The sequence below is a fragment of the Gouania willdenowi genome, chromosome 7 (genome assembly GCF_900634775.1).
Source record: "Gouania willdenowi chromosome 7, fGouWil2.1, whole genome shotgun sequence".
Lineage (NCBI taxonomy): Eukaryota > Metazoa > Chordata > Actinopteri > Blenniiformes > Gobiesocidae > Gouania > Gouania willdenowi.
In genome coordinates, this window is record NC_041050.1 from 23551543 (window position 1) to 23565978 (window position 14436).

Consider the following 14436-nt stretch of genomic DNA (forward strand, 5'->3'; position numbering starts at 1 on the left):
CTAACAGATTCACACTGGAACGTGGCTGTCGTCAGGGTTGCTCACTGTCGCCCCTGCTGTTCAATATAAGTATTGAACCTTTAGCACAGTTAATTAGAGACGACAATGATATCCAGGGATTTTCAATGAATGGTCAACAACATAAGTTATCGATTTATGCTGATGACATACTATTATATATCTCCAATCCAGCAGCAACAATTCCCCATCTTAAGGACCTAATCAGTAATTATGGTTATCTTTCTGGCTATAAAGTCAATATTGATAAAACACTGGCAATGGATATTGTAGGAAATATATCAAAAACCGTTAAAGACCAGAGTGGCTTTAAATGGCCTAAAGACGGTATTAAATACTTGGGCATTCAAATTCCTCCATCACTAATTGATCTGTATAATACAAACTACAAGGTGATAATAGGGAAAATTAAAAAAGACCTGGAACGATGGACAGCCCTGCCTCTATCTCTCTTAGGTCGAATAGAAAGTATTCGTATGAATGTGCTACCACGACTCTTATACCTCTTTCAAATGCTGCCGATAAATATTCCAAATTCTGCTTTTGATGAGGTAGACAAGATGTTTTCCAAATTTATATGGCAATGCAAACGACCTAGGATCAAATGGCGAACTCTAAAAGTATCAAAATCTCGAGGGGGACTTGCTGTCCCTAATCTTAAACACTATTTTTGGGCAGCTCAAATGAGACCTCTGATTGTGTGGATGCAGGACTTGTCTGATACCCGTTGGCTCGATATTGAAAAAAGTTTGTGTAGCAGACCGTTAGAGGCTCTCCCTTTCTCTGACATTCCATTTAAAGATATTCGTATGGGTGAATGGACCATGATTACACTAAAGATCTGGCGTAAAATAAAGCAGTCATTTGGCTTGCCAAAAGAAATTTCAGCCCTTTCTGATGTTTCTTCCCTCCAAGGCTTTGCCCCGTCTACCATCGATAGGGGCTTTAAAACTTGGTCAACTTCTGGGCTTAGCAAACTCCATCATCTTGTGCATAATGGTTGTTTGAAGTCATTTGAACAATTAAGGGGTCAGTTTCGGCTTCCCTCCTCACATTTCTTTCGATATCTACAATTAAGAAGCTTTTTGACAAAACATAAAGAATGGATAAAAGTGCTAGAATCATCACCTGTTGAGGCTATTCCTTTAAAAATACAACAAGGTAATCAACCTCTAAAGACTATCAATCATTTTTACAAGGCATTTCTAAATTTGAATACAAACAATATGTCTAATATAAGGATAAAGTGGGAGGCTGAGATTGGCACTGAAATTACTGAGGAGAGGTGGGATGAAATCTGCTCCGAAGCGCACCTGGTGACCAACTCCAGTTCGTGGAGAGAGTTTAAATGGAAAATATTAACAAGATACTTCAGGACACCAGAAATAACTTCAAAAATGAATCCAGTAAATCCTGATACTTGTTGGCGAAATTGTAGTACGGAGCTTAGGAGTCATACTCATATTTTTTGGGCTTGTCCAAAGATTAGTCCTTTTTGGAATAATGTCTTCACTGCCCTCAACACAGTATTCGGTCAACCATTTTCTAAAGAGCCACAAGTGGCTATTTTAGGTACAATTCCTGATGGGTTTGTAGGAAATAGCAGAAAATATCTGCTAAGAATTCTGCTGACAGCTGCACTCAAATGTATCACCATCAAGTGGCTGCAGTCGGACCCACCTACTTATTCTAATTGGATTGAGAAAGTGAGAGAAATTTATCGGATAGAAGAAATTACTTATTCTCTGAGGCTTCAGAAAGAGTTGTTCATTAAAAGATGGAGTCCCATGATGGATTTGCTATCTTAAAAAGATGAGCATAGTGTGGATGTTTGTTTTTGTTTTGTCTTTGTTGTTATGTTCTGGTATATATGTATTTTGTCTGATTATTTGTACAATAGTTTCTGTATAGTATTGGCATGCACTTACAGTATATAGTGTGATAAATGTGATTGTATTGTACAATGTTATAAATCTTAATAAAAATTGAGTTCTAAAAAAAAAAAAAAATGGGCCAAAATTGCACAGTGTATGCCTGCCTGAACCGGATTCCTCAGCAGTGTTACATTGAAAAAACAAAGTATAAGGCACCTCATTAACAACAAATAAATTGATCAGTATTTCCGTGAATGATATACATATATATATATGTATAGAATTTTTTTGTGATTAAAGCAATTCTTACCGTCCAGAGCTAATTGCTTTATGAAACAATATCAAAATGTTCAAGATGTGGTTTTATGTTCGACAGACAATTTGTGTTAATGTTTTACATATTCCGTTATTTTTTTAAAGATTTTACTGGGATGGTGGCATGTGCTCGTAATTTATGAAGTAATTAACCATATGCAGAATCACCTGGCTTGATAATCACTGTATATTGTATTTAAGTAAAAACACAACATATAGCTCAGATATAATGAAAGTAGTGCTATAAATATATCATAAATCTAATATTAACGACATCAGTAAAATATACAAAAATGTACATGTTGTTACAGTTGTGAATAGGCATACTGTTGTGTGTTTCTTTTGGATATGTGTAGGGACATTTTTTTGAAATAATAATAGGCTACAGTGACGATATTTGACCATTTTAGATCATACTTTAGGTGATAGAGTGGGGGGAACTGGTGCAGGTGAAGCTGTTGAAGCAGGTTGGGAAGGAGAAGGAGTGACTAGGATAGGTTCAGTAGAGGTAGGTAGGCATTGGGCATGGCTGCACATATTGAGGTGTACTTCCATATGTCACCCACATCTCTGCACTGTAAAGTGCAACAGCAAATCACATATCTAAAACAAATAGAAGCAAAATAAAATGATTACTACAGACAAAGAATAGAACAAGGACAAAAATTACTTGTATAACTAATCGGAGCATTTTTTTTAAATCAGCATTGATATCAGATGTGCATTTACACAATTGGCTGTCTGTGTGCACGTGAATCTTGCCTTTAAATGCTGTTGTATTTTTTACATGTGCATCAGAGTGTGTCTCCAACGTCTAAAGCTTAAATGACTTCAGTTTAGGACAAATGGAGCAGTGATAATGCTCAGAGCACGATGTGTAGCAGCTCACCTCAGGTTTGAAGTTGCTGACAACGCATGAAGTTTTAATTTACATTATGACAAACCTCTGCTAAATAAGACCAACCATGCCATCCTTTTTTAATGGACACACAAATACAACAATAAATCAAACTACAGATTTTTATATTTCCTGGTAAACTGTGAAACCATTATTATAAATACGCACTCTATTACGACTGTTATTACAATCTAATGGTATCAAAATAAACCCTTGTGACTAAATTCAATGTCATGACAAATAATAGAAAGCTTTTCCATTTCATCTAGTAGAAAAAAACTAAGCCACGTTAGCTTGGCCTTATAAAAATAAAAAAATTATTTGTGCTAGTGTAATTATTGTATTTTACATCGTCAGATCATCTGAAGAAACTAGTAGTAGATAGATAAATAAATAGATAGTTAAGATAAATAGTCTTATTGATCCACCGTCATGGCAGCTCACATCAGATAAAGTACAGTAAAAGGCAACACACATAAAACCCAAAAAAACACCCGAAAACTATTGCAATGAAGATAAATAAGCAATAAAATAACAGAAGCTAAATATAAAATAAAAAAATAGAAAAATATAAATATAAAAAATAATATACAAGGTTTTAAGGATACAGATTATATACATATTTACAGGCGAGGGAAAGGAGATATATTTACATATTTAGTACAATGCCCCAGACTGTTTTATTGTACAGTCGTACAGCGGTGGGGATCAATGACCTCAGGCCACTACACCCACAGTGAAGGACTGAGTAATAGTCTGAACACTGCAAGTGTCAAGGATGAATAATTTTATCGATCTATTTACGTGAAAAACTCTAAACCTACCATGTTCTCAGAAATGCAGCGGATCTGACAATAGAAGAAGAGTACAGCGTATTTTTCGGACTATAAGACGCACCGGATTATAAGGCGCACTATCAATGAATGGGTCTGATCGGGTCTATTTTCATACATAAGGCGTACCGGACTATAAGGTGCACTGGTTTGTTATCATTATTATTATTATTATTATTATTATTAAGGCTCATTAAGCGAAACAAAATAGTCAGATAAGTCAAACTTTATTCAACTCATTAACAATAACTCTCAGCATTTTTCAGGTTTAACCCATTAAATATAGAACATTACACTCACTTTTTCAGTTCAGTATGTTGAAGCACAGTACTGGTACATATCACTCCACGAGGCACCTGACTACGGTAGCCCTGAAGCGCCAAAAATCCATCAAGCGATGCAGCTTCATAGTTTACCAAAGTTGTACTAAAACATTTTGACATATTAATTTCATACAAAACGCGCAACTGATTATAAGGCGCACTGTCGATTTTTGAGAAAATTAAAGAATTTTAAGTGCACCTTATAGTCTGAAAAATGCGGTAGCTTCTTCTTCTTTGGTTGTTAATGGCATTTGGCACCCAAAATGTAGCATTACTGCCACCTTTAGGAGAAGAGCTGCTGTGCAGGAGCCCATATATGGAGGGTTAGCTTCCGGAGCTAAGCATGGAGGAGTTGATTGTGGAGGAGCTGAGCGTAGAGGAGCTGCAGCTGGACCCCTCTCTGGAGTTCTGCATTGTCAAAGTTGGTGACACACTATGGGCCAAATAATCGCTCTCAGCCAATAGCAAAATTCAATTGTAATAGCTGGCATTCAACCCTTAGAGGGCAATCACTCTGACATTTTACAACTAAATATGCAAAGTTAAAATACTAAAATGCTAAAACTTGGACAACGATCATTCAACAGAACTACTTAATACCAAAATTCATACGTATGTATTCATCAGAAAAAAGTGGTTTTGGGGTTTAGTTACTGTTTAAAAAGAGAGTAATTTAAGACAAAATAAGCTATAAAATGTTTTCATACCTGTCTGTCATTGCCTGATCTCATCAGATCTCAGAAACCTAAGCAGGCTGTGCCTGGTTCACCAGGTTTTCAGTGTCCCTGCTCCAACACTTCTGAAATCCTGAAGCAGCTTTGCAGAAAGTTGTTTGATAATAATAATAATAATAATAATGATAATAATAATAACAATAATAATAATCAAAGAAAGATCTATCGAGATAGACAATATTGTATTTTTCTATATCGCCAAAATAGAAAACTTGATTCTCAATATATTGCCTAGGCCTATATGTAGGCCTAAATGACAAAATTGTGGTCTGTCCCTCTGAATCTTACTCCAAGGTTTTATTGAATCTTGGCAACTTTGTATATGTAATCTATTACTATTTATTTATTTTTAGATAGGTTATTTACTCAAATTAGTGCTTTCTGTCATTATGGTCCAAATCTCTAGTAGCCGTTCCATATTCCTTCAAAATGTGTATTTTTCCAGGTGAGGGAAAAGTAAACTTAAACATCAATTTTTGTGTTCCACGTGCTTCTTCCTCTGAGACTGGAAAGGAACCCCATACAAAGACCAGTCTGATATGTTTGAGTTGGCTCTAGAACTTAACAACCAGTGCCAACCAAATCTTTGCGTTAATTTAGGACATAGCAACTAGTCCCACATGTTTAGGTTAGCTTAGCCAGTCCCACGTGTTTGTGTTAGCTTGGCAAGTAACAGCCAGTCCCACATGTTTGTGTTAGCTTAGCAAGTAGTGACCAGTCCCATATGTTTGAGTTAGCTTAGCACATAGCAACCAGTCCCACATGTTTGGGATAGCTTCGCACATAGCAATACACATATAATGTAATTGTGTATGTGCTTTGCACGTCGCAACCAGTCTCGCATGTTTGAGTTAGTTTATCACGTATCGACCAGTCCCATTAGTTTGATTATTTTAGCACGTCGCGACCATTCCCACATGTTTGAGTTAGCTTAGCACATAGCAACCAGTCCCATTAGTTTGATTATTTTAGCACGTAGCAACCAGTCCCACATGTTTGGGTTAGCTTAGCACATATCATGTATTTGTGTATGTGCTTTGCACGTAGCTACCAGTCTTGCATGTTTGCGTTAGCGTAGCACTAGTTTAGGTTATCCTTAGCGTGTGGTCGCGCTGGTTGAGCTTGGTCAAAGGTAAATGGGTGGACCTATATTATCAGACTTGTTGGTTCAAACTGTCTTTTTTGGTGTAAAAAAGCTCCTATGAGACAATATTCAAAAGAAAATGTGAACATTTGCTCTGAGTCTAAGTCCTTGTGTAAATACAAATCACCTTGAAAGGCTCAAATTACAAACAAATGTGCATCATCCATCAACTACTCTCACTTATCTTCAGCTGGGTCACGGAGCTCTGAGTCTGTCCCCTCCGATGGTAAGCAAGCTCCCACTGGTGCGTTTCAGGAGCAGATCGCAGCCTGCGTCACTCCCGACCTTCATCCTCGCCTCTATAACATTTAATTTGTTGTGTTTTATGTCCCTGTGAGTGATCCTAACACACACTCAGTGCTGAATAATGTTCATGTTCACTGAGCCTGTCTCAGTGTCAGGCTTGTGTTGGCGTGATTATGTATTCATGAGAAAAGCGAGAGAAGTGATGGCTTTAGTGTCACACACACAAACGTGAAATAAATGGATTTCTAGATATTGTTCTCATGTTGCTGTTAAGTAGTGAGTAGTTTGTTGACAGTGAGAAAAACTGCTGATGAGTGACTCCACTGTTGTTTTAAATCATCTGGTGCCTCGTGTTAACTGCTGACTGAATATGAGTATTAGCTGGTTTTGCACAGATTTTGTTCTTTAGTTAAAATGGACACAAGTTTTCTCAGTAATTGCAACATTAATAATACTGGTTCATACTGCTATTCCTCAGTAATTACAACATTAATTATACTGGTTCATACCGCTATTCCTCAGTAATTACAACATTAATTATACTGGTTCATACTGGTATTCCTAAGTTATTACAACATTAATTATACTGGTTCATACTGGTATTCCTCAGTTATTACAACATTAATTAAACTGGTTTATACTAGCATTCCTCAGTAATTATTACAACATTAATAATACTGGTTCATACTGGTATTCCTCGGTAATTGCAACATTAATTATACTGGTTCATACTGCTATTCCTCAGTAATTACAACATTAATAATACTGGTTCATCCTGGTATTCCTCAGTAATTACAACATTAAATATATTCGTTCATATAAGGGGTGTGCCATCTAAGTATAACTTCACAATACGACCCAATAACAATTCAGGGTGCTACAATTTGATTAATCAACGATTATCACGATTTTTGATATATCTTTTTTTTTTTCCATTAAGGAGAAAAATCACTTTGAGGCTATTTAAACCAGGTGTATTTCTTGATATTCATTCATCAAAGTAACCTAACAGCTCTATCCCCATTATCTTTCTTTATGGCAAATCACCAAATCCAACAGTAATCATATTAAAAAATAAATAAATTTAACAGTATGAAAATAACTACATTTTGGTTTTTAAATAAACGGTGGATGGATAAAATAACACAATGATTTATTAAATCATGCCACGGCAGGTAGGTGCTGAGGACTATGTGCACTGAGGACAGTCCGCTCCATTTGACAGTAGCACTGGGGGGCCCTTTCATGCCATAAAGCGGGTAGGGCGCAGCGCGGTAACCTAATCTACAATACAGTGAAACATCGAGTTGGGAGCTGGGCGGCACTGTAAAGCTTGCGGCTAGAGAGCGACCTTCGCCGTCGGGCCGTTCCAGGCCCCGCCGGTTGCAGCAAAGGCCGGATTAACCATATGGACAACTGGGTAATTGCCCAGGGGCTCGCGTATGGAGCTATTATTGTAACCAAACTATTTGTGTGTGCGTAATCCAATCTGTGTGTCTGTACCCTGATCTGTGTGTGTGTGTGTTTCAACCCGTGTGTAGAATTACGATTTGTAAACAAAGTTGTCTGTGTGTAATCCATTCTGTCCCTCTGTATTAATATCTGTATGCTTGTCTCTGTGCATGTGACTTTTGGAACACATTTGGCGAATACCATTTGTAACTTTTTAACACTTGTATCTTGTGCAATACAGCTTGAAAACAGCAGTGTTTGCTGGTACTAAGTGACAGACAGTACAATCGGAGGCCAACTTCATATAACACTTTTTTTTCCTCACTATATCTTTATCTTCTGCTCTAAGTATAATTATTAAAGACACCCCTTGTTCTCTCAACTGTCTCCTTCAATGTTCTTCTCTCCACCTCATATTGTTTGCATTCCATCATAACATGTTGTACTGTCTCAAACATCCCACACTGTTCACTTTTCCCATCTTTATGTTTTTTTATTTTCTCCCACTACAGGGGGAGCTTTTTATTAATCAAAGATATCTGATTGGCTATAGCAACTGACTGCGTTCATTCACTAGCCATTTAATACTGCTTGGCACCGACTCTGTTTAAAGCAGAGGTCTCATTCTCGCGGGCCGTGGGCGGATGATAACTTGTGGCTTGCAGAACAATGTGAAAATGTAATATTAGTGCGGCCCATGTGTTTTATACTGCATCGTAATGACGTGATTCAAGCCGTTATCAAAGGTTTATCAGCCTTTAATGGAAGTCATTAAAACATTGTGTACCCCTCATTCTCCACTTGCGCCCGCCCTTCCCCAGCCTCCTAGCCAATCAACACGCAGAACACATGTAAACAAAGACGAACATTGGCAGAGAAAGCTGCATGTAACAACAATGCTTCAAAAGCCATGGGAAACCACAACACCTGTTAAACATTGAATAAACTACACGTGAAACATAACTCAGTAACATAGGACCCAGTCTGTTACAATATGAATGGCACTTTACAGCATTGTGCGTTGATGATGTCACCAAAGGAAGCACACCTCCAATGGAGCCACCCACCCAGCCAGCTCGTACCCGCCATCCCACTTCCGAGGCTGGGGGCTCATAGGGGACCTACCCGCCTCTGTTATAGTCATGAAACATTGGTGTTGGCTGGAATGCACAGCTGATTCCATGGGGTTATTATAGAAAACAAAAGCCGGTAAATAACGCCGCTGTGGCTGCGTCCTGTGAGTTATATTGGCTATAATCGGCTAATGTCCCACTGTCTGATGGACTTTAACTTTATTGCTTGAAAAAAAAAAAAAAAAAAAATTTATTAGGAGAGCGACAACAATTAGTCGACATCATGTCATGTTCAAAGCCTGCAATGAAGAAAAAGGTTGGTGATGAGCACAGACAATTTCTTCCCTCAAGCCAAATGTAGCTCAGCTATATGAGAGGAAGCGCTGCCAGGTCTCTGGCAGCAGGAAGTAGGCAAGAGAAGCCATGTGAAGAAGAAATGTTCAATGTTGCATTCATGTTCAGGGCAGTTCATGTTCAGAAGAACCCATTGAAATTAAAGAATTGTTAGTAATGACGTTTATGAAGATTTAATTTTTTACCAAAGTTTTTTGTGGAATACCTGAAATTAAAGTTAGGGTTGGTGATTTTCTCCAGATACACTTTTTAAGTTTTTGGTTGAAATTGTCTTGATGTCCTGACAGAAATTAAGATCTTATGTACTCTAAAAAAATCTGTAGCAGCTGTGAACCTGTTATAACTTCCACCAATGGAAAAAACGAACTGTTTTTTTTAACTAATCACGTCTCCATGCTCGTTCTCTCTCGATCCCTCGCATGCACAAGTTCACACTGAAAGCGCATCACCGCGCTGACAGAGTTAAAACAGTTTTTGGTTACGTTTTTTAACATATATAATGGTAAATTTTAGTGTTTACTTACTGCTGAATGAGACATGAGACAACAAAGTTTCTACACAATACGGGCGATGAGCTGAGCTCCTCTTCTGCAGCAGCTCTGCGCATGCATGTGAGTGAGACGGAGCACAGAGGGGAGTTTTTCAGGGTCTTTAATAATTTCAATCAATTGTAGAATATCCTTCTACTTCAGGTTCAAATATCTGCAATCCATTGGTTAATAATGAAGAGGTCCGTTTATTTCATACCTACTGTTGCTGACTATTCTGTTTCAGTAAAATCACTTCATCAAATTTTTTCTAACATTCCACACTACAAAATTTTGTGGAACATCTGATGCGGCCCAGCCTCACCCAGACTCTGCCTACTGTGGCCCCCAGGTAATTTGAGTTTGAGACCCCTGGTTTAAAGCATATACCGAATATAGGTAATTTCTTAACGCCAGTGTATTTTGCCAGATCAGCATTTCTTTGAGAGAAATTGACAGGTTTCCAGATGTTGATGTTGCACTGAAATGTTTAACCCTTGCCTGTCAGGTTGTATTGTAACGTTAGAGGTTGTTTTCTGTTTTAAAACAAGTTCAAATGATCTTAGGACCAAAATGTTTATTTGAGCAGATGATAATGCATTTTATTTTAATTTTCTTTCCTTGTGGTGACTCAATGAAAATGCTGTAAATAGTTTATCGTTTTTGAGAGAAAGCTGGCAGATTTCAAGATGTTTACATTGCACCACTTGATTGTCATGTTTCTGAGGTGACGGGGTAATTTTTGTTTAAAATGAGCCGAGAAACAAAATAGTACTTGATCCTATCAGATTATGGATTTTTATTTTGTGTCTTGTCTTTGGCTCTATCAATTCATTACATTTGTGTTGGCAAGAAGTTTTGTTAAATAATTACTGGATGATTTGAAATTGGTTGCTCATTTATTTTTTCTGAAAATGGAGGACTCTTACCTTCCTTTATAATGTAGTGGGTCAATTTTGCCAGATTATACTGATGCTGATGTGTTTTATTTTCATAGCATCATATGTGAGTGAGTGGCTTTGATAAGAGGACATAGTGGTGCATTTGTATTTCTATGAGCCTTTGCACATCTGTACATCAAAAAAAAAAATTCAGTTGAGTGTATTTAGTATATTTATGTATATGACTGGAATTTATTTATTCTTTTGCCATATTATAGTAAACCTGTGGTCGTGATGATGGGGCCCATGAATATTGTTGCCCAGGGTACAGCGAAGTGTTAATCTGGCCCTGATTGCAGCGTACCGCTGCGGAGGAAATGCAGCCCGGGACAAAGAGACACTAGTGCCAGGAATGCACAGATACCTCTTGGCCAACTTTGAAATTATAGGATACAGCACTGGATTCTTTCAAACGCTAACTTTTAGCCAAAGAGTTAGCTGCTGCCATCACCTTCACCTGGTCCGTTCCTTCAGGTGTCTGGATGGCCTCCTCAACTTTCACTTTTGTTATGTGAGCAGCAGTTGTGTTCCTGTCATTTAGTTATTATGAAAAACAATCAATTTTGAACATTTGTGAATCCTTATCAAATCATCACGTGTCGAATTGTGATTAATCTAATAATCGATGTATTGGCACAGTTCTAGTTCATGCCGGTATTCCTCAGTAAATATGACATTAATTATACTGGTTTATAATGGTATTCCTCAGTAACTGTGACTCTAAGGGAGAACAGTTTAGGACGTGGGTCAAGACAAATGTAATAAAATTGTAGCTCAAGTAGAACAAAACCAGAAATGCTATAAGTGTGTTCATGTTTTTTTCTGGGGAACAAAGTGGTCTAAATGCAGCGTTTGTCCCTCTTTCCTCTTGTCGTCTTTCCTTTGCTCCCTCAGGTTTCTCCTGCAGTGTCTGGAGGATTTGGACGCTAGTCTTCGCAAACTCAACTCCCGCCTTTTCGTCATCAGGGGCCAACCAGCCAACGTATTCCCGCGGCTCTTCAAGGTCAGTGTACACACACACACACACACACACACACACAGTGTTAACATTTTCTCACTTTCTCTCAGGAGTGGAAGATCTCTCGACTCACCTTCGAGTATGACTCGGAGCCATTCGGTAAAGAACGAGATGCCGCCATCAAGAAGCTTGCGATGGAAGCTGGCGTTGAGGTCATCGTAAAGATATCGCACACTCTCTACGACTTGGACAAGTAAGAAACACAAAGACTTGTTTTTACCACGTACACTGAATTTTCAGCGTATATGTTGCTCCGGAGTATAGGTCACCATGAACCAAATGTAAACTTTTTGTTGAAAAAGTTTGCAAATAAGTCTCCCCTTGTTTTATATGTGCAAGCATCCAAACTTTGAGATGCTCCTCAAAGTGTTAATCAGGTAGTTATTTTACAAATATATTAAAGAAGTGAATTTCTCTCTGGATGCTACAATTACCTCACTGGAGAACGCGTTGAAACCAGTGAAATTATCACAAGGAAAGATCTATAAATCGAATTATACGCTGAATAATGTGGTACATGCATGAAGGCTTCTATGAACTTCTATGCTGATGCAGCGTGGCTGTCTGAGCAGGATCATCGAGCTGAATGGCGGGCAGCCTCCACTTACCTACAAGCGTTTCCAGACTCTGATCAGTCGACTGGATCCTCCTGAGCTGCCCGTGGAGACGTTGACCGACTCGCAGATAGGTCGCTGCATCACGCCTGTCTCTGAGGACCACGAGGACAAGTATGGGGTCCCGTCCTTGGAGGAGCTAGGTGAGTAAACAAAATAGTCGGATATGAACCAAGAAGGTCTTTCAGGTCTATGGACACAAGTCAGATAGTGGAGCCCATAGTTCACAGCAAACACGGTGACACTGCTTTTAGTTTCTGCAGAGAAGTGGAACAAACTGCAGCAGAGCTGAAGCCAGCATCCATTAAATTGCCTTGTTAATGAAATGCGCTATACAAATAATTTGCCTTGCCTATTAAACGTTCACTGCATCATACACTAATGGTGTCCTGATCTGATATCAGCAGCAAAAAAAAATCTGATTATATCGGCCTGCATCTAAAATCTCTGATACAAGCAGTCCATTCGAGGCTCCGTTCCTGCATTTGATTTGTTATTTTTCACTTTAAAAGATTGTTTTATTTGTTTTGAGGTTGTTTTTCAGGGTCTTTAATAATTTCAATCAATTGTAGAATATCCTTCTGCTTCAGGTTCAAATATCTGCAATCCATTGGTTAATAATAAAGAGGTCCGTTTATTTCATACCCACTGTTGCTGACTATTCTGTTTCAGTAAAATCACTTCATCAAATTTTTTCTAACATTCCACACTACAAAATAAGCAATAAAATTATGGATGATTCATGCCGATATCATATTGGATCAATACCAGTATTGGCTAATGCACAAGGATTTATTTTTATTTATTTATTTATTCAGTTTATTTCCGACATGGTTGCATTCACAGAAGTTTAGTTATTTCTTTTTTTTTGTTTTGTACATGTCGAAAAAGGAGACGAGAGAAGCAGTTTGCTTATCTAGGTCCCGTCCCCTGTTTAAAACACAGAAAATTTACATCAAAGCTTGTCTCTCTGGTCAAACAGTCTTTGGTTCTTCTAAGCACAATTACAAGTTTTTTTTTTTTTTTTCCTTTTTTTATTCCTCCTCCTCTCCATCGTTGTTCGTTCATATTATCCATAAAGGAATAGGGATGGGAATTGAAAACTGGTTTTTGTTTAGAACCAGTTCCCACTGTTTCAATTTTTTGAAATAGTTTGCCAACATTCCAAACAATTCCCCTAATCAATTTCAGTGCATGGGAATGACGTCACGCAAGGTGCGTGTCAATGTCTTTCACCAGTGCAGCCTGCAGTAAACATGGCTCCCAAGTGGCACAAGCGCCTGAAAGTTGTTTACTTTTACGAGAAAGGATGACAACAGGGCAACCTGCAACACTAGCAAAGTGGATAGTTCATCAAAAGGAGGAAATACTGCCAGCATGCAGAAACATTTGCATACTTGGCAGCACGCGTTTTGGATCTGCTCCGGAGTGAATCTCAACTCAATAGTACTTAGCACGCCCTCTGCTGTGGATACTACAGCTGATAACTAACTAGCACTGCCTATCACGTTAGCGCTATTTCCCACATTGTAAAACCTGCTATTACTAACTGTTTGCTTTAAATGAATGCCTTCTCATGTATTTCAATTAGATGACCATGATGAAGGAAAAAGTCTGATTGGCTCAGAGGTTGCAGTACTCGCTCTAGTTCACATTGTGTGCCTCTAGCTTCTCCTAGAGCAGTGGTTCCCAAACTTTTCACAGTCTCGTACCCCTGCAGACATTCAACTCACTCACTGCTATTGACGCATATATGCATCATTTCAAATCCAAACGCTCACTGCCATTGACACATATGTGCATCGATTGTGTTTTTTGGCTGGGTTTGCTAGGAAACAGTGTGACTGAGTTCTCCTGTGAATATCAGGCTTGTATTATGATGTAGTGACCAACTGGAGGCATGTAGGTGGCAGCAGTGCACCTTTGGATCAGAGATTAGCCGTGATTAACACCATGGGGAGGCACACACAGGGAAGAAGCAGAAAATGGCGCTACGAGGGAAGACGTTGAAGCGCCCAGCAGCTCATAGCAGCTCAGAGCATGTGTGGACCTAACTGGACTATTAAGAGTGT

At 38.4% G+C, this 14436-nt stretch overlaps 1 protein-coding gene across 1 annotated transcript in view; it reads left to right on the top strand.

Moving 5' to 3' along the window:
- The window catches only part of LOC114466850 (cryptochrome-1-like), a 104111-nt gene that overhangs the window by 49846 nt on the left and 39829 nt on the right, over positions 1-14436 (top strand). The window contains exons 3-5 of the mRNA XM_028452662.1: positions 11627-11735; positions 11801-11943; positions 12323-12507. Of these exons, the coding sequence (XP_028308463.1) occupies positions 11627-11735; positions 11801-11943; positions 12323-12507 (437 nt within the window). The remainder of the gene's footprint in view (positions 1-11626; positions 11736-11800; positions 11944-12322; positions 12508-14436) is intronic.